At 35.3% G+C, this 22,174-nt stretch overlaps 1 protein-coding gene across 3 annotated transcripts in view; it reads left to right on the top strand.

Annotated features, from left to right (window-relative positions):
• Nucleotides 1-22,174, top strand: part of FGF12 (fibroblast growth factor 12) — a 543,042-nt gene that overhangs the window by 496,463 nt on the left and 24,405 nt on the right. For all 3 annotated transcript variants that reach the window (XM_025425369.3, XM_025425368.3, XM_025425367.3), the window contains one exon: nt 21,807-22,005. In XM_025425369.3, coding sequence (XP_025281154.1) covers nt 21,807-22,005 — 199 coding nt within the window. The remainder of the gene's footprint in view (nt 1-21,806; nt 22,006-22,174) is intronic.

Raw genomic sequence — 22,174 nt, 5'->3', positions numbered from 1 at the left:
ACATCTCAGCTTTTACAAATTTAGTAAGCATTCGTACTGATGTTAGGGTTTTTTTCCCCCCATATACTCAGCAGTTTCCAACCCTATCCTAAGGTGCAGTTTCATTTTTATTCAGATTACAGGTTAGAGAATAAATATTAATTAAATAAAGCAGTGATAAAAAATATATTGTCAGTTTTAAAGGCCATTAATTCTCTAATGGCCATCAATGAACACTTCACTTGTAATTAGGTACTTGAAAACATTTTGGTCTTAAAAAAAGTTGAGTGTTCTCTCCTAATCTTATCTATGTGATTAGTATGCTTAGCATATCTTTTTACCATAATCCAAAATGCTCAGCTCCCTGTCTTCAGAATTGATTCATTTCTCTGGATTATCTCTGGGTTCTTCCTCCTATTCACTATTTGTAACAAAGCTGTAGAATTGACAACACATAAGTAAATATTAATGAGACCTAATTTTTTTAAGGTAGCTTTTTAGGTTGGCATTCAGAACCACCTGAAGAAATTTATAAGGGCACAATCTTCCCTCCTTGAATACGTTCACCATGCTATCCTGATTGTTCAGTCTAGGCACTGTGAAGGTCCCTAGCACAGTAAAAAAGCTTGTAGTTTTCCATCCACTTTTTACCAAATGCAAGGACTAGTAAGTCCCTTATGATCTCTATGGTGCTTACCTGAGGATATTTTATAAAACTTGGTGAGAAAGAAAATACAACAAAGGAGCACTGCTCTTTAAAGGATGTAACATTCAATATTAAATTCCACATAATTAAAGCTTATTTTCATCTCCAATATAAAAAACCTCAGCTGAATATTAAACAATTTTAAAGATTAGCAAAGAAAGACACATGATAAATATTTAAAATTGATTGCCTGATCTTGAGGCTAATAGCGACTGTCCACAGTGCTTTATGCAGCTACTGAGAAGAATATAGAATTAGAAACAAAAAAGTCACTAAAAATACATTTTTCTTTCATACTAGCACCTTCTAGAAAGATTTATAGAGAATTGCACATGTATTTTCAAAGTAGAGATTGTGCTTAGCCAATCCACAGCAACCAATAAGAGTAATTCATTATTATTATTTTTAAACAATTAGTTTCAAGGGAAATATTTTTTTAAAGATTTTATTTATTCATGAGAGACACAGAGAGAGAGGGAGGCAGAGACACAGGCAGAGGGAGGCTCCGTGCAGGGAGCCCAATGTGGGACTCAATCCTGGGACTCCAGGATTATGACCTGAACCAAAGGCAGATGCTTAACCACTGAGCCACCCAGTTGTCTCTCAAGGGAAATATTTTTCAAAACTTACCTTTACTTATATTTCTAGGCATTGTACCTCTTATCAACCAGATATGAAAATTCCAAGAATCCCATATCTAATCTCTGTTAGGGCAGAGTCTACTCAATAGATACTGATTTACCTTCCTAAGTCTTTGCCCACTGTTATAGAAAAGTATTATTTTCTGTAACTGGTACTTATGTTATTGCAAAACAAATACTTGTCTTTGCAAACATGGCCTCTGTAAAATTAATCCATAATTTTACTCTGTATCCTAGTTTGTGTTGAAGAAAGAGTACTTAGAACTGTCAGATTATAACAGAAAACTAAATAGACTCAAAATGAAGAAAAGAATGCTATGAAATGCTGTCAAGTCCACTTTGATGGTTCACATTTCGAGTGCCATTCTTGAAGGAAAATAAAAAATGTGTGGCCACCATAATATTTTAGTTATTAATTTCATATTAGACATTCTTAATGGCCAGGCATGTTGCTGACCACCTACATAGATACTTGGGATTTTTTGATTTCCTGACCAATTCAGAATTTCTACTGTGCACTTGAGTATTCTTGCCCAGTAAACTATAAATTGCCTAAAAAGAAAGGTGGCATCTCTTCTCTCCACCATTTTTTTTAAGACTTTATTTATTTATTCATGAGAGAGAGAGAGAGGCAGAGGGAGAAGCAGGCTCCATGCAGGGAGCCTGATGTGGGACTCGATCCCAGGACTCCAGGATCACACCCTGAGCCAAAGGCAGGTGCTAAACTTCTGAGCCACCCGGGAATCCCCCTCTCTACTGTTTATGATATTTCACTTTCAGTGCTTTAACTCTTGCACTTTTCTAACATTCATATTTAAAGTCTGTGTCTGAGCCATTATAAAATATGGCATTCATCCAGGTCTTTAAAAAAAGATCTCAATTTTTTTAGGTACAACCTTAGAAATAGCCTTTTGCTATCTTTTGAAATTAATTGACTCTGATTTTTCTCTTTGATCATTTAAACTGAGTCTATGTTAGTTGAAATAAAGCCCTTATGAAAAGTTAAACTTAAGGCCAGTCATAAATCAAATGGAAAAGAAGAATTTATTTTGTTCCTGCTTCAAAATGGGAGTTCCAAATGCCTTTTTGAAATACATAAGCAATAGGTGGAGCCTACTGGCTCCATATGGGACTGCTTCAGGGCAACCACAGTTGGTAGACAGTGGTAGACAGTAGAGATGTTTCTCTCCAGTAAACCCTTAGAAATACAAGGACAGAGTCAGTCATTATTACTCATTTACCCCAAACCTTGGCATGGTATCTGACCCAAAGCAGAAATCCCATAAATCCTTGGTATATGAGTTAACTAACTAACCTTAAAAATGATATTGGTTGTACCATGAATATTTTAATTTCCTATGGGTGAGAAATCTTTAAATATTTGCTATGTAAAAATGATTAAGATTTTTACTAAAAAGTATAGATAATGGCTTTTCTTTTTTTAGAATGCCTCAGATAATAATGTGAAGACTCGATGAGGCTTCAAGTGTAGTATTGATTTTTAGACAGGTAAGAAAGGTGCATTGCTAGGATTATCTTCTTAGGAAAAAAAAAATGGCACTACTCCAGATACATCTATATGCTATTCATGCATAGAAAGAGAAAAATATGACAAATTATTCAGTTTTTTATTTTTAGGATGCCAAAACATCTAACTATATGAAAATAAGCCCATATGGAAATATCTTGATGCGTAGAGCTGTGAAGGAAAATTTTATCCAGAGTGATATGAATGGGTAAGTCCCTGATATTATTAGTATCAACTAGACTTTAGATCATGCTTTCATTTTACAAGTTGAAAAATTAGTATCTCCAGGATTGCATAGCTCTCATCCAGCATGATTCACTAATTTAGGTTGCCACCTGGTCCCTGTAGGCATGTTAATTTACGATCCTTGCACCAGACAAGGATGCACTAATCTCTGGGCCAATATGCTAAAACATTCTTGCACACATGCTTTGGCAATTTGGGCAGACCACAAGATAAACATAATGAGCTAACCTCTTGTTATCCATTTCATGAATTTCTGACCTCTTTGAATGGATTTCTGCTATATATAAATTAGCTTCTTGAAGTAGTAGGAAGATACACATTTTATTAAAAGTATACCTCCATTTAAAAATTCTCAAGTTTGGGATGCCTGGGTGGCTCAGCAGTTGAGCGTCTGCCCCCGGGATCAAGTCCCACATCGGGCTCCCTGCATGGAGCCTGCTTCTCCCTCTGCCTATGTCTCTGCCTCTCTCTCTCTCTCTGTGTATGTGTCTCTCACGAATAAATAATAAAATTTTTTAAATTTCTCATTTATTTTCAACAGTTATGTCAGGAGAAAGACAAATCCAGTGCTGTGTGGGTTGTGAGGATGGTACATAAACAAATTATGTTATTTGTAATCAAAATATTTTTTAAAAAGAGTGAAGACAAAGGCCATTTTCCATCATCTAAATGTATTGCAGTACAGATGGGGAACTTATCCTAAGATGGAGTCATGATAGTATTCCCAGTTGTGTTGAAAATGACAAATGAGGAGGTGTAACATTGAAATGTTTCTCAATCTTGACCAGGGTATTTCTTAATACTCATCCTAAGAGAAGTGGTGTGTTTGGTAAGAAGGTCAAAATTTTTAAAAAGTTTAATAATACTGTTGTGAAAGAAAACTGATTATGGGAACCTACTTAAAAGAGTAAGAAATTAGAATCACTGGTGAGGAGCTGGTCCTTTATTGCATATCAAGAAAATGAGTGCCATTCCTGAGTGTGCCATGCTATCCAGCATCTGTGTCCAAGAAAGCAGTAGAAAGAAGCATCAGTAGAGGACCTGAGTCTTAGAGTTGAAGCCATTCTTTTCTTAGCTCAGATTAGATTATATCTAAATTACACATTCACTTCTTGGAGCCATATTTCAACAGGTTCATTGGCCATCTAGAACATACTTAGTGCAAGGCAGGCAAAACCATGAGTTCAGTAAAACCATATCATGGGGAATGGTTGACATACTGAGAATACTTAAGAATGCATGTGGCACTTCCAAAACCTTTCTTTCCTGTGCCTGAAAAACGTGAGTCATAAAGACTCCAGGTCATCAAGGCTACATTTTTAATTTACATGGAGCAAACTCTGTCCTGTTTTTCGGACTCCCTACCTCCTAATGGGACAGTTACAACAACCAAAGCTCATATAACTTCACTCAATGCATAGGGGCTGAAAGTATACTGACGTCGTTATTTAAAAGATTACAGTGTTGTCATTAATTCCATATTTTATTGGCAGTTCCATGATACAAAATGCTTTCTGTTTAAAGTAACTAACAGCTCGATGCTATATTTGTACAATGATATATTATATAGACAAGGATGTCTTATGTGGATTAAAAAAATAGTTGCAGGTGCTCATAAATACTTGTTAAACCCACTCTTAGGACAGCGTTATAAAATGTAAAATGCCTTTTTTCATTTTGAAAATGAAACTTGAGGAAATAATTTTTCCACTCAGGCCTTATTTATTTGTAAATTCAAATGGTCTCCCCTTTAAGTTTTAAAACACTGTGATTCTATGATTTCATGAAAAAAAATGCATAATATAAATGTAGAGGACAGGAAAATCATTGCTAATAACATTGAAAACCTGTTGGAAGTGAAGATTTTTCCTGTTGTCTGCTTTATTTTTAAATGTATATATATTAGTTTGTTTTGGTAAAAGAATATGCATGTGTAAGTGTAAGAGACCATGAGAATGAGAGAGTGAGAGAAAAAACAATTTCCATTTCTAGTGAAAAGACCATAATCAGTAGTTCCATTTTGGTTAGTTTGTATGAAAATCACAAAGCCAGGAATCCTCCAATTTTCTCTGCGCTAAGTGAAAGTTTGAAGACCAAAACTTCAAGCTCCCATTAGCATGAAAGGTTTTTGTATTCAATGAGATTGAAGCCTAATTTCACCAGAGTCCCTCCTGTAATAAATGCTAGAACACCAGAGATCACCACTATTGTGTACTCTTAAAAGTATACAATATTATCTGGTGCCCATGTGACAAACACAGAATTTAAAGGGCCTAGAAAAAAATTTTAGCATAATTTTCTTATTTTCCAAGGAGGCTTTCTCCTACTCTGTATATTTCTCTGTCTCTCTCTTACTTGTTTAGGGCCTCATTATTTTACTTATGCAGATACGAGTATACTTCCCCATATTGTGTCAGGATAGGCACCATTGCTAGCAGTGCAGAGGGAGAAGAGGTACCTCCAGAGAAAATTGCTGGGGTGTCACTATAACAATCTGGTCTGATTTCACAGAACTATTGTTGCTTTCTCTTAGGCTTACTCTAATGAAGTACTAAAAAGATGAGCAGAAATAATATTTTTTTGAACAGGTCATTATACTTCAGGATAATAAGCATAGATGATAATCCTTTGCACATATAGGGTACTTTACAATTTACAAGACCTTTTCACTAACATTATAATGTTTGTATTCTGATGCTTTTCATGGGTTAGGTATTGCTTTACTGGGGTTTAAGAAGAATATTTTAAAGAGAATTGGTCTTGGGATTTGTCAAAATCCAAGCATCAGTATAAAGTTGGCTTATGTGAAAAACATATCTTTAGCTCTGTTAAAGATTTAGGTAAATTTGGGGTGCCTGAGTCATGCAGTTAGTTAAGCCTCTGGCTCTTGATTTCAGCTCAGGTCATGATCTCAGGGTCCTGGAATCCAGCTCTAAGTCGGGATCCTCACTCAACAGAGAATCTGCTTGAGGATTTCTCTCTCTCTTACTCTGTCCCTATGCCTACTCACTCTTGCTCTCTGTCTCTCTAAAATAAATAAATAAATCTTTAAAAAAAAAAGAATTGGTTAAATTTTTCTAAAATGTGGTTGCTTTAAAAATATTTTCAACTCACTAATCACTTGCCCTTTAAAATACTTTTTGATGCAGGGTGCCTGGGTTGCTCAGTCCATTAAGCATCTTCATTTTGGCTCAGGTCATGATCGCACAGTCACGGAATCAAGCACCATGTCAGGCTCCTCACTCAGCGGGAGTCAGCTTGAGATTCTATCTGTCTGCCCTTACCCCCATTCGCATGTGCTCTCCCTTAAATAAATAAATAAATAAATAAATAAATAAATAAATAAGTAAGTAAGATAGTTTTTGAGGCATGTGGGAATTTTTGAGACCTAAAACTTCAGGCGAGCTAGAACTTGCATGAGGTGTTTCTGTTTGTTTGTTATTGAGAAATGTATTATTTGTTTAATAATTGTAAAGCTTTGACCATTGTTTGATTCTGGAGAAGTGATATGGATAAAGAAGCAAAGTCTATACAACATAATCTCAAAATAACTTAAATTCTTTACCTTTCTCAAAACTACTTCTTCAAAAGCAAAAACAATGGAAAATAACAAAAACCAAGACCCTTTCCATGACCTCTATAAACTACACACCTCACTGGAGGTGTCCCCAGTGCTTTCCTCCAGCCTGCCTTCAAGCTACAGAATATGGAAAACTCTCCTTGACCTTTTAGGCTTCACATAATCTTCTCCTCTTCCCTCCTTGTTTCTGACTTCCAAACACAAAAGGCTTTGACATACCTCTCTCAAAAGAAATAGGAATGGTAGATAGGTAGCCAAATCAGAATCCTCCTAGGAGGGTCTTAGTTTGCTAGGACAGCCCTAACAAAATATTACAGAACATACCAGCTAACAAAATACCACAGATTACATAGTTTAAACCACAGGAATTTGTTTTCTCACCAGTTTGGGATGCTGGAAGTCCAAGATCAAGAAGCCAACAGGGTGGTTTGCTCTAGAGTCCTCTATTTGCCTTGCAGGTGGCCACCTTCCTGCTGCCTGTTAAACTGCTGTCCTTCTGTACACAAACACCCCTGCTCTCTCCTCTGTAATCTAATCTGCTCTTCTTATAGGGACATGGAATCAGAATTGATTGGGGTCCCATTGTAAGAGGCTTGTTTTAATTTAGTTACCTCTTTAAACACCATATCTTCAAATACAGTCCCATTCTGAGGTACTTAGGGCTTCAATATGTGAATTTTGGAGTTACACAATGCAGCCTAGAATAGAAGGCAGAGTGAGGAGAAAAGCTCCTCAGATTTTATACTTTGAAATCCAACTCAAAAACAAATGAGTAAACTGTGCCTGGGATCCATGGGTGGCTTAGCAGTTTAGCACCTGCCTTCTGCACAGGGTGTGATGCTGGGGTCCCAGGATCGAGTCCCACATAAGGTTCCTTGCATGGAGCCTGCTTCTCCCTCTATGTCTATGCCTCTCTCTCTCTCTCTGTAGCTCTCATGAATAAATAAAGTCCTAAAAAAAAAAAGAGTTTTTAAAAAACCTTGTGCTTGAGTTTTCTTTTGCTTCATTCTACCTCTCAGAAAATGTCGAATTTACCTCTTGGAAAAGGGTATTATGGTGCACAATCATTTTTCAAAGCTTACTTCTTTTTTTTAAAGATTTTATTTATTTATTCATGAGACACAGAGACAGAGGCAGAGACAGAGGCAGAGGGAGAAGCAGGCTCCATGCAGGAAGCCCAATGTGGGACTTGATCCCCCGTCTCCAGGATCACAACCCAAGCCCAGGCAGACGCTCAACCGCTGAGCCACCCACGAGTCCGTCAAAGCTTACTTCTGAGGCATATTTCTTAACTGTTCCATACAGTCTTTGAAAGCAAAAAGAAATAAGAATCATGGGACCCATAATGCTCTCAGTCATACCAATTGAAGCCTATTCCAACCAAGTCACTACCACTCCACCTAGTGGCAGTATTCTCTAATTGGAGGTTAAGAGCCACCTCTGAAAAACACCCTAAAATTCAAAGAAAAACGTGTGCATAGTTTCTGTAATCCCACACTAATTTTTGGAAATGCCAAAATAATCTTATCTTAAATGTGTTAGGTTGTATGGCACAAGGACATCCTATGCTTAGAATTTATGGCATTGGACCATCTTTTAGGTTAAGCTATGTTGCTAGTGACTCTTTGGACACTATTCACTCATAAAATCACACAATTACTGGAATATTATAAATTATTTTGGATTAGTAAAATAATTCCTTCCCTTCCCTTCTCTTATTCTCTACCTACTAAGCTCCTTTGTATTCTTCAAGTGTCAAATACAGCCTCTTCCAGGAAGCTCTTCTTAACCCTGATCCTTATCCGAGAAGGAGATTTTATTATTCAGTCTTATGCCTCACAATATTGTAAAGTCTGACTAAAATGACTGTTAATCTCCAGATCATTAACTGATTATCAGAACACAGAATTTAAATGTTAGCTGAAAGCATACATGTATTATATAATTATTTCAGTGGCCACTCAAAATTTAAACATCAAAAATGCTTTTCTATCAACCTCACATAAACCTTCTTTTCCTCCACTTACCTTGACTGACCCAACTATAATTGATGCACATATAAAATATGTATTAACCTTGAGAATACAGGCAAATACATGCTTATAGTTTTATTGACCTGTTTATGAGAAATTGCTTAAAAAAATACATAGTATCTAATTTTTTGCCTTTGCTCAAATAAAGACATGTGTCAGAAACTAAAACTTGTCAAGTCTAGCATAATATCTCCTTCACATATTGTTCTGCTCTCCCACACAGTAGTTTTAAATACAGCTTTTCAGCAGTTGAATGCTAGAAATTTGCATGCTGATTCTATTAGGGAAAACGGTCAGATTCTATTCAGACTGAATGCAAGCTAAATTGGTGAGACACTGGGACACTTTGCCACTTGGCTTCAAGTTAAGAGAACAGCATCAGTGTTGAGGTTGGCTTACAGTGCTGGGTCTTTCCCTTTTGTAAAATGGTTTAGAAAAGTTCCAAGTTTCCTTTTGGCTTCATTTCTAATAATCCAGACTTCTACTAAGGAGAAAAGACATTTAAAATGTCAAACTGCAAAATATCTGAAAAGAGCAAAGACTGTGCATGTTGGGCACACTTCAGGGGAAACCAAAGTCAAATGATAACTACTTATCAGCAGCTGAACCCCAAACTTTAAAGGTTAAGTAATAAAAAGAATTTGAGATTAACAGCAGAAAAGGATATAGGCCTCATTCTAGACAGTGGCTCTTTCCAGTTTTTCTTAAATTGTTTAATTTGTTTATTTATTTTAATTTTTTTACATAGGAGCATGAAAATCAAAATAGGTAATGAGTCCAAATTATTTCCTTTTCAGATAAAGTAGAACTCCATAAAATACAATTTAAGCGAAATTCAATTGATGGTTTTTACAGTCAATGATCTGAAAATATATTTTTTTATTCTATTTGGTATTTCCTAAAAATGGCTTTAATAAAATGAATTTTATTTAAAAGATGGAAGTATAGCCTTCTTACTAGTCAGCTTCATATGTGCATAACCATATACATATATATGAAAAAATATATATGAAAATTTTATGTACACTTAAATATTAAACAGCATTTTATGTATGCAGGGCAGTATGAGTATATAGACCTGAACTGAACAAGACCTGTGACATTTTGGAGTATATCAAAAGAATGAATTTACTCTTAAATGGTTCACATATAATTCTAAAACTATTAATATCAAAAAAGAAGCATTAGCATTCTATTAATATTCTTTAAGACCGAGAATACCATTTGTTTGCTTTGCTTAATACATATTAATGGATTTTATCAAGTTCAAATATATTTGAATTTCTACATAATTGGTTCTCAATTCAAGAAAATAATATCTCTTATAGGCATCCTGCACAAAATTTTTATCTTTTGAAAGCTAACATAGAATGTGAAAAGGTTGTTATTTATATGTGTTTATTCCGTTATATTGTAGGCTCCTTGAGAATGTATGGTACTGTTTATTTTTATTTTCTCTTTTAGATATTTTCTGAAAGAATAAAGGCAATTAATTTGTTGATTGTTGGCTATAACCTTTGAATTTCAATTATAAAACAAAGAAATAAGAAAATGTATAGTTGGCTTATGAATTTTGTTTGCATGTTGGCTCAAAAGAGGTTTAATTACAGGAGATACATCGATGCTAGGCTTGATGAACCATTACAAAGGCTATTTCACCAAACTATTCCAGACATTTGTAATGGGCTATATTCATCTATTCCTTACGAATTTACAAACATTTATGGAAAAGCTACCAGGTGCCAGGTACTGTGCCAGATTCAAAAAGTAAGAGAGAAATACTGATCTCAAATAAGCTGTACATAGTAAAGTCATATTTGTAGATACATGTAATATGAATTAAAAGTGACCGCTACATCCAGAGAGCCATGGATAAATTGCTTGTGTTGTGGTGATCAGAAGAAAAAAAGATGATTTTTCACCTGACAGTGAGATTTTATGAAGAAAGTTGAATTTGAAGTAGGTTTTAAGAATAATTGAGAGTGCATTTTATTTCTAGTAATTGAGATTTGGATGTACAGATATAGGTGGGAGGATTTGCCACATGTGAAAGCATAGTAGAAGCAACAAGTGAAATATGTATATAAATTGTGATAGAATCTGAGGGAGATGAAAAAGGCATATAATATATAACCTATTAAGATGGATGCATTTGTATGAGGTGGTTTAGGAACCTGATGATGAAGATAACATGAATTACCCATATTTGTCTGAATCTTTTCTTTTTGTGGATTTGTAATCAAATACTATACAAATAGACAAGTAGGTAAACATTCATGCTTGCAGAACCATTTCATTGGTCTACCATTATTGTTGGGTCTGAGGAGATGTTTTGAGTGACTTGTCACCTTTTAGTTTGCAAAAGAAAATTACTCTAGGACTATGTCGTGAGTCCTGAATCACAAATGAATCAAACTCAAAATGTGCACAAATAGGACCATTAGGTAGTAGGATGGCCATTAAGTTTCAGAATTGCATAGACCTGTCCCTGTTCTTTGACTCCGTGTTCTCTTCGTACAAATGCCAATTCTACTTTGAAGAACACGATCTCTGCTCCATTTACCATCTCCAGGTAAAACCATTAGTCAAATTTACTATGTTTTTATCCTGTTTATATAAAAAATGGTCACCCATTTTTGCCTTTTTGCCTCTTGGTGTGATACCAATGCCTATTCTGTGATTTAAGAGCATGATACCTACAAAATGACTATAAACAAAGTGTATTTGCTGTAACAGGTAACTGGGGTAACGCTGTTAGAGCGATTGAGCCACGTTGGTAGAAGTCATTTGATTAATGGAAAATACACACAATTGTCAGTACAAAGCCTATTTTACCTGGTTATCCTTATCTATGAAAGGGCATAAATCCTAACCAGAGCACTGTAGCCTAGAGAGAGAAGATCCCTGACTAGATACCGTTATTCTAATCCTGACTCTACTGGTATCTAGCAGCATGATCTTAATTGCTTCATTTCCTCCCTCTGAAGACCTTGATTTCTTCATCTCCAAAATGGAGAATCAGACTATATATTTGCAGCTTTAAATTTCAAGGATTCTATGTTCATCATAAGGACAGAACCTACGAATTTCCTTTATTTTTAGTGCCTTTTATGAAATCAAACAAGTGTACTTATCATCTCTCTATCCAAGTGACAGTATACTTGAAATATGATAGAGGTAAATTATATTCAATAACCTTGGACTTTAGAGAAAAGCACTAAATGAACCAGGCCCCCTCACTCTTGACTACTCTTTAGTGGCGAATATGTCTACTTTGAATTATCCTTCTGAAGGCTCATCATCACAGCAAGGTACACTGCAGCAAAGATGTTTATTAAAAAAAAACAAAACAAAACTACAACTCTAGCTTTTCAGTTCTATCAGAACTATTTGTCTAGCAGATTATTCTTTAGCCTGTCAAAATAAAGTGACTGGTGTGACTGTATGTGTGGGCTTGATTGACGCTGAGTGGAACACACCTGTGAGATGTGGTTTTGTAGCATTGCCAGGCATAGAATATCGGGTCGCAGTTTATTCACACCTGCTGGGTACCTACATGATACCAGGACTCATTCTCTTTGCTTTTTTTTTTAATCTTACATTCCTTCTAGATTAATAAAAGGTTTAGTGTTGTGTGCAATATCTTACAGCCACATCGCCGCAGTCCTGCCTCACAGGTGTTCTGCAGCCACAGTGTATCCCAGCCCATATTTCTCTTTCATTGACCATAACAGAAGTTCCTCACTGAGAAATGTTCCAGTCACTGAGCATTGTAATCACTGCCAGGAAGATATTTAAATGAAGAAGTGTAATTTAAACCCAATGAGTAAGCAACACAAGCAAATTCTGAGGTTGTTTCTCCCATTGACGGTGGGAATATTTCTGTAGCATGCCTATAGTGACACATTACCCCAATAAACCTCTTTACTGCATATTCACAGGTGAATTTCCACCATTGTTTGGAAAGCCCACAGTGTTCATGCCAACTTTGGTTGAGATTTAGGTAGTATTGCTGGAGAAATTTGGGGTCCTCTGAATGTTGGGGGATCCAAATTACAGAAAGGCTGGAGACTGAAAGAAGTAGAGTCCAAAGAAAGATTATGACTTTTTTTTAAATGTATATTCTTGTACTAGGCTCAAGGTTATTCTGGCACTCTAATCAACTTCACATGAAGGATGGGGTAAAAGATCATGTTTATTCTCCATCACTCAGCTGGTCCATTTGGGTGATTTATTTAATGGGGGCTTCACTGATCTTCTTCGTTCAATAACTTTTCACAGGAAGCATACTATTCCTTGATACGGGTTCAGGTGATCCTAGGGTATATCCTCGTCATCATGAGGCTTTTGTTTGTTGTGTGAGCCTGTTTTAAGTAAATTTCTATTTCAGAGGCTAAGTTTTATCACATTTGAAATAGAACTATTTTAAAAGAAGCTGTACTCTACATTAGAGGTCTGAAAGCTGTATTTAGCTCGTAGGTTAATTTTAGTTGACCAACAGTTTCTCCTCCCCCTTAATTTAATTTACTATTTGAAGCAGTAATACATGCACAGAGGAGAGTAAGTCTACTTCTTACCGTTTTACTCTCCAACTATCCAAATCTCTTCCCATGAGAAAAACGCCCGCGCCAGCTTCTTGTGTATCCTTCAAGAACTTTCTTTTCTTTTTTTATATAAATTTTTATTTATTTATGATAGTCACACAGAGAGAGGGAGAGAGAGGCAGAGACACAGGCAGAGGGAGAAGCAGGCTCCATGCACCGGGAGCCCGACGTGGGATTCGATCCCGGGTCTCCAAGATCGTGCCCTGGGCCAAAGGCAGGCGCCAAACCGCTGCTGCGCCACCCAGGGATCCCTTTCAAGAACTTTCTAAACATGATATAAGCAAATACCATTTATGTACATATTTAACACAAATGGTGCCATGTACAAATAAAGACATGCATTTTGGATCTGTGTATATTTAATACAAATGGTAGTATTTATGCAAATACACACACTTACAGATTGCTGCTTTTATTGATCAATGCACCTTAGAGATCTTTCAGTAGCAAAACATGAGTTGCTTTATTGTCATCAGCTGCTGTGTAATATTCCATTGTGTGGACATGGCAAAATATATCTAATCCTCTGTTGAGCTACATTTAGATTATTTCCAGTATTTTGATACTACATGCCACTTTACCGTGAATATAATCTTGAACATAGTCCGTTTTACACACTTGCTTCTATATCTGTAGGTCAAATTCCCAAAAGTGGGTTAATGGGTACATGTATTATAATATGGGAATTTATCTGCATTCCCTGATAGCACTCCCTTGGCTGCATCCTACAAATTTTGACATTTTGTGTTTCATTATTATTCAGCTAGAACTATTTCTAATATCCTTTGTGATTTATTCCTTGACCCATTCTATACAAATCTTTCGTTTAATTCCAAATATTCACAGCTCCTTAAGATACTTGTTTTATTCATTTCTTTTTTAAATATATTTTTAAAAGATTGTATTTATTTATTTGAGAGAGAAAAGAGCACGTGAGAGACAGAGCACAGGAGCAGGGATGAGTGGTAGAGGGAGAGGGAGGAGCAAACTCCTTGCTGAACAGGGAATCCTATATGGGACTTGATCCCAGGACGCTGAGATCAAGACCTGAGCCAAAAGCAGATGCTTAACTGACTGAGCCACCCGGGCACCCTAAGTTTTATTAATTTCTAATTTAATTTAGTTGTCAGTGAAGATACTCTGTAAGATATCAGTCTTTTGACTTATATGAGCTAGCATATAAATATTCATTTTGCTTTTGCTCAGTGTAGTGTTCTACAATATTAATTAAATCATGTTGTTTGATAGTGCTTAGATTTTCTAGATCTCTACTGAATTTTGCCACATATTCTAACAATTATTGAGAGGAGATTATTAAAATTTCTAGTTGTGATTGTGGATTTATTTGTTGGCTCCCTTCAATTCTGTTACTTTGCTTCATATACTTTGAAGGACTGTTACTAGGCACATATGTAAGATTATTACGTCTAAGTCCTGATGGCTTACCTCTGATTGCTATGAAATGCTCCCTTTTACCTCTGACAATGCTCCTTGTCTTGAAGTATCCTTTGTCTGACATTAATATAGCCATATCTACTTTTTATGCTTACTTTTGACTTGTGTGTGTCTTCCCCATATTTCTACTTTCAGCCTCCATGAGATATAAGGATATCACCTATAGACAGAATACTGTTGCATTTTGCATTTTTGTTCAGTCTTACAGGTTCTGCCTTTTAATTGCACTGTTTACTTTGTTTACATTGAAAGTGATAATCAATGTGGTTCGGTTTAAATCTACCATTTGCTATTTGTTTTCTATTTATCTCATCTGATTTTTATTTTTCCATTTCCCTCCTAATTTCTTTTTAATTAATATGTTTTATGTTTCATTTAAATCCCTATATTGGTTTCTTAGTTTTACCTTTTGTGTGTGTGTAATATATTTATAGTTTTTGCTCTATAGAATACAACAGGCATTCTTACTTAATGACAGGCTACTTAGAATTAATATTAAGACACTTGACGTAAAATATGAGAGCCATAAAACAATATGTTTCAGTTCAATCTTTGTCCTTTCTACAGTGCAATGTAGAATGTATATACACACACACTTACACTAGAACTCTTTCAATGCAATGTTTTTTTTAATTAAAAGAAGAAAATGTATGTTCCTTTATTTTTTATTTTTATTTTTTTTAAAGATTATATATACTTATTCATGAGAGATAGAGAGAGAGAGAGAGAGGCAGAGAAACAGGCAGAGGGAAAAGCAGGCTCCATGCAGGGAGCCAGACGTTGGACTCCATCCCGGCGGGTCTCTAGGATCACGCCCTGGGCCCAAGGCAGTGCTAAACCACTGAGCCACCCAGGGATCCCCTGCATGTTCTTTTATATTTGTCAACATATTTATGATTTTCAGTGCTATTTATCCCTTCCTATATAACCTACTTACCATTTGACATAATTTCCCTTTAGCCTGAATAACATCTTCCAGCGTTTATTATAATGCAAGTCTGCTGGAAGTGAATTCATTTAGTTTATCTGAAAAATCTTCACCTTATCAATTTTGAAGGCTATATGCACTGGATATAGAATTAGGGGTTCAGTTTGTTTTTTATTTTAGCATTTTAATGACTTGATTCCGTTGTCTTGTCTTTTCCATTTGCTTACGATGGTACTTGATTTGTACTTTTCCTTTCTCTGCTTTATTAAAAATTTTTTTCTTTATCTTTATTTTTTGCTTCTGTTTTGTCTATTTCTTTTTCTTTTTCTTTTTCTTTTTTTTAGATTTTATTTATTTATTCATGAGAGACACGGGGTGGGGGGGGCAGAGACACAGGCAGAGGGAAAAGCAGGCTCCATGCAGGGAGCCCGAGGTGGGACTGGATCCCAGGTCTCCAGGATCACGCCCTGGGCTGAAGGCAGGCACTAAACCACTGGGCCACCCCGGGGGATCCCCTCTATTTCTTTTTCTTTCACATAGGTTAGATGGTGTCAACAGATTGCTCTTTGTGTGTGTGTGTGTGTGTGTGTGTGTTTAAATCTTCATTTATCTGTGTATCTTATCCGGATAATTTCAGTTTATCTGTCTTCAAATTCACTGATGCTTTCATTTGCCACTTTCCAGTTTGTTAATAGGTACATCCAATAATTTTTTTCCCCTCTCAAATACTGACCTTTTTACTTCTCAAATTTTCATTTGGTTCTTTTTTTCCATCATTTCCAATTTTTCTTCTGATATTTCTTATTTGTTTACTCATATGCCCTTTTTAATTTAAATCCTACAACATTTATAGGAGCTATTTTAAAGTCCTTGTCTATTAATTTGGATGTCTGGGTCACCTTCTGTTTTGTGTTTGTTTTAATTGAGTGCTTAATTGGCTGATTATGGGTTACATCACTGTTTGCTTATATCCATGTTTTATGATTTTGTAGTGTATGGTAGATATTTGTATGATATATTGTACAGTGAATTGCACCATCTTTTGATAAAGATGGTGTGTTTATTTCCTGGCATTTAGATAAATTACTAGTAGATCATCTTGATCTTGTTGGGATATGTGTGTGTGTGTTTAGGTCTTAGTTATTTTGCTTCTGTCTTTAATCCAGGGGGTAAGGGGACCTTAATTACGGTGTGGTCATTAACTCTAAACTGGCTGTTCTGAGGTCTCCAGTGAAATGTCCAATATCAAGGTCTTTCCTTTCTGGCTTTTCTAGAAGTTCAGCATTCCTCAGCCCTGCACAACCTCTTGTATCTCTATTGAGTTCTCAGTTCTGTAGTAGTTGCTCTAAACTCGGCCTTGAGGAGTCTTATCCTGAGCATATTCAGTGTATCCATAATCCCAGGATCCTTGGGAAATTCCCATATAATCTCCTGACCTCCATTAGATCAGATTTTTTTCTCTGACACTTTAATCTATAAATTCAAGTCCCCTTAGCATTCCTAAACAACAGTTTCTGCCTCCACAGTTCAAAATAACCACAGTGCAATACTTTAGCTTTACTTCTCCATTCCAGGGTTGAAAAGTACCTCTTGCAGAAAGCCAGGATTAATTTAATACTTATCTCATATATTTTCCTTCTCTCAAAGATCAAAGCCCAGCAATTTCAGTTGATAAGTGTCTGGAAACTGTTGCCTCATATGTTTTGTCCAGTATTTATAATTGTTACATCAGGAAGTTTGATACCAGTTATTCTGACTTCATGGAAGTTGACACATAGAATTTTAAAAATTGGAAAATTTCATGTAAAAATATATTTCCAACCTTACTTGATAATTTCCGGAGCCCCTTGGAGTATTCAAAATGATTTCCCAAAAGGTATAACAGAGGTTATGTTGAAATATGGTAATTTGAAAATGTCCCCACTTCCATCCTTACCCCCAGAGAGGAAAACAGAGACTGAGGCTCCAGAGGCCTACCAGAGGATGTATACTCTTCCTGTTTCATCAATGTACTGAAGGTAGTCAATGTACTTGCCTTGATTTGTAAACTCATAGTTACATCCTGTGTCCATGCTCACTTCATAAGAAGTAATGGTGTTTTTAATGGAAAATCACTCTGTTCCCTCAATATCTGCTCTGCCTCTAGAATATTCAGAATTCTGGAAATAATTTTCATGATAACAGTCACTGCAACATGATGTATCTTCTCATCCACCCACCTGCCTTTTCAATTCCCCATTCCTACCTCACTTCCATACTTGCAAGCTATGGGCTAGAGGCTAAGTGAATTGGTTATGTGGCATTATGCCTCTTTAGGAGGTGTGAAGAATCTGAAACTCATGTCACTTATCTCAGATTGATAAAAAACATCCTCTACCGGAAAAAGAAATCATCTATTTATCTGTATACTTTATAACAATGGCCAAATTGATCCTTAAGCAGCATTGTCATATAGGGAAAAACATTATTGAATTCTACAATTGGAGTGACTTTTCTCAACCGACTGCTCAGGCTAACCTTTCTCATTTGTAATATCATATATAACCGAAAAAGTGTTAACTAGATGTAAATAAAGTGAGTGACATGCCAGGTACTAAGTTAGGCACATCTTTATTGTCTAATGATTCAATCTTATAGTGAAAGTATAATTAATATTAACTTATAGATCATAAAACTGAGCTTCAGAGAAATTCAATAACTTGTCCAAATAAAAAAATTGGAGATTTGAATCTTTATGTCTGCCTCCAAAATTGTTTCCAATGTACCACAGTTTTCATTATTTTCTGATGATATAAATTTACTGTTGTCTTGTAAGATAATGCAAAGACTGTGTTAACAAAGAAGCTTTGTTTTTAGAAAAATCAGTTCAGTAGTTTTCCAGTAAAAATTATCTCAAAAGTATATAGGTAACGATTCCATATATGCTAAATTTTTTTAAGTTATAAAATTAGATTTGTTCTATTAAAGCAATTTAGTTTTTTAAAAAATACTTCATTTGAGATAATGTATTTTAGCATTTTCTTTGCCGCTTGTCAGGATGGAAAACAAAAGTTCTCTTGCTTGACTTAATATCATTATGTCTGACAACACAGTTGATGGAGCAACTGCTAATATGCCAAGGATTTTCAAATTCTGTACATCTAAAAGCCATTAAGGAAGTTAAGAAATCAAAAGATTCACATCCACATATTCAAGAGTTATAACCAAAGGAACTATCTATCTCTAGAGTTGTTGGACATAAATTGTGTTGCAAGACTCAAGTCTTTAATTTCTTTCTTCTTTATACACAATCTAATAAAAAAGTAGCACAGCAAACAGGGAGATATTTTTGTAGATAAAAAAAAGATTTTGGTTTTTAAATGGAAAGGAAAAAAATCAATATAGAGGGCCCTTTTTATCTAGCATATGTTTGGAAAGTCAGTAATTTTTACATATCATAGAGTCATTAGTCATAACTACTTGTATAATAGCAAAGTTTATTTTCTTTGATTACATTTTCTATTTGATATTCTAAATAACAATATATCATCACAATTTTTTATAGGTAAGCACTGTTTTTCTTTTTTTTAATTACAATATCTTGGGATGCCTGGGTGGCTCAGCAGTTGAGCATCTGCCTTTGGCTCAGGGCGTGATCCCGGGATCCTGGATCAAGTCCCACATCGGGCTTCTTGCAGGGAGCCTACTTCTCCCTCTGCCTGTCTTTCTGCCTCTCTCTCTGTGCATCTCTCATGAATAAATAAATAAAATCTTAAAAAAATAACAATATCTCATATGGACTCCTTAATTTTAAGAAATTATTTAACCATTGAATATGAATGATAAGCTATGGAACATTTAAATCAAAAGGGATATTTGAGATTACCAAGTTCAACAAGGTTCTCTTTTACACTTAGAGGAACAAGGAACCTAAGACAGAAAGTGATCTTCCCAATTTGAACACAGGTTACAGAAATATGGGAATAAAAGGTTTTATGAAGATTTCCATCAAATTATTTTGATTCAGAGTATATATTTTTTAATTCCAACTACTATGGATAGATGGGATATGAGGGGAATTAACAATCATGGTGCTTACTTTCATGGAGCTTAATTCATATGTAATATGCCAGCTAGTGTTAAGCTATGGAGGAAAAAAAGCAAGGTAAAGGATTAGAAAGTGAGGAGGTGCTAAATTATATAAAGCAGTCAGGAAAGCTCTCTGAGATAGTCACATTTGAGCAGTGACCTGAATGAAATGAGAGATCAAACCATATTAATATGAAGGCATTTTCAAGAACTGAGGATCTCAATTGTGAGGGACTTGGAATGGGTTATGCTTGTTGTTTTTGAGAAACAGCAAAGAGAGCAGTGGCTACAGTGCAATAAAGTGTTCATTCATCCATTGTACATGTCGTGGAGTATTGTATCTAGAACAGGAAGGAGGAAATGGAGATGTACAAAGAATGGGATGGAGTTAAATTGTAATTATGCTACCATTTAATTATATTAACTATACGGAATTGTATGTTATGTACTCCTAGTTGAGTTGGAAAGCATACACTCTGGAAGTAAAGCTAGGAGGAGCAAAAGTGGTTGTGAGTAATGTCACTATAAAATGTAGAGACTTTTTAGGTTTTTGATTCTTAAGCCACTAGGTTTATTTAAAATTGAGAGTGTCCTATGGTATTATATTGTTATTATCAATATAATATAGATAGTATTTATTATCAATATTTATCAATAATATATAATCTATCTGTATTATATATACATATGTATATAATATTCACAATTGCCTTCCCATTCCCCTCCCCATCATTTCATTCTCATTTTCCTGCTCTATAATTTTAGAACCATTTAAAATCAAGAGAGTCTCTTAAGCAGTGTCTTTTTATCACTGAAGGCCTTTACTAACACCCATCGATGAATCACTGTAGCTTTCTGCAAATGAATCCTGGGGACTAGTCTGTGAGTATCACCTAGATGGACATGGTTTCAACCCAGCATTAGTCCCGCATATTTCTAGTAACTTAACTGCAGGTGTAACACATTAAACCATTGGAACCTTACACTTAAAGGATTACGAGGAAGAGATTCTTCTAGTACGTTACGAGGACAGCAGTGATGATTGTGAATGTGTTTTATATATAGGATTCTTATTTACATGTGGTTGAAGAAGATGCTATCACATTTGCTTTTCTTCTCATCTTAGAAGGGGAGGAATTTCTTCATTCCATGACAAATATTTTTTCCATTTGTAATATTAGGATTTGATTTCATTGTATTGATTATAAAATCTCATTGTAAGTCACTGAACAAGACTCAAACAGAAAAGGTCATCTTGTGAGAGGCAGTGATTGTGAAGCATGAAATGTGAGTTCTGGCATTGATGCAGTAATGTGTGGTGTGTGTGTGTGTGTGTGTGTGTGTGTGTGTGTGTGTGTGCATGTATAACTTAATCAGATAACCTTTTGGTTGTCTCACTTATCCAATGATAAAGTTGAAGTCGAGGATTTTTAAAGTTCCTTCTTGAATTAAAACTTTTATTCTATGTTTCACTGAAGATCATACAACATAGTAGCAATATTTATTTACTCCTTGTCCCTGGGTATATTGCCTGAAATTTTTATTATTAAGTTGAAAAATTTTACAAGCTTTGACTGTGTAATACATTTATGTACATTTAAGGGTAGTCCCTTCAAAAACATCTGTGAGCCTGTGTGTGCTGTGGTTGTATTTGATTTTGGTTCCCAGGCATACATTTTACATGATAAGAACCACTAAAATGTGCAATAGTCAATCTTTTAAATTTACAAAACATTTTACTGGGACCAGACCTGGGCACAGCCTTGCATGATGTTAGCCCAACAAGTGATTCAAGCTGGACAGTTGTGTTCTGTGAAATAAAGGTTGTTTAGAAAAGAAATCTTGCTTCTTGATTTTGTATGATGAATCTTTGAAACCAAGTGCCACTAGAAATTATGTGTAATTGCCTCTGATTTGTTCTTGTTTTTTTTTCCTCCAATTTGTTCTTAATACAGGACCTATATTTCAAGTTCATTGGATTTAAGCATTTGCTATTTCACTTTTAAATCTTTTGTCTCTTTTGTACCTTCTTCTGCAGGATGTTTTCACTCCAGAATGCAAATTTAAGGAATCTGTATTTGAAAACTACTATGTGATTTATTCTTCTACACTGTACCGTCAGCAAGAATCAGGCCGAGCATGGTTTTTGGGACTCAATAAAGAAGGTCAAATTATGAAGGGAAACAGAGTGAAGAAAACCAAGCCCTCATCACATTTTGTACCAAAACCTATTGAAGGTATGAAATGAACTTCTTTTCTTTTAGACTTTGATTTCTGTGTGTTGATGCCAATTTTGCTCCTTATCCCCTGTTCGGTGGAGTTTACTTAGGATGCAACCGATCAAAACAAAGTTTCAGAAAACATGATAGGACTTCTTACTTAAAAGAGAAAAAAAATTCTCTTATA

The sequence above is a fragment of the Canis lupus genome, chromosome 34 (assembly GCF_003254725.2).
Source record: "Canis lupus dingo isolate Sandy chromosome 34, ASM325472v2, whole genome shotgun sequence".
Lineage (NCBI taxonomy): Eukaryota > Metazoa > Chordata > Mammalia > Carnivora > Canidae > Canis > Canis lupus.
Note: the sequence above shows the minus strand (reverse complement) of the source record. Positions and strands in the feature narration are given on the sequence as shown.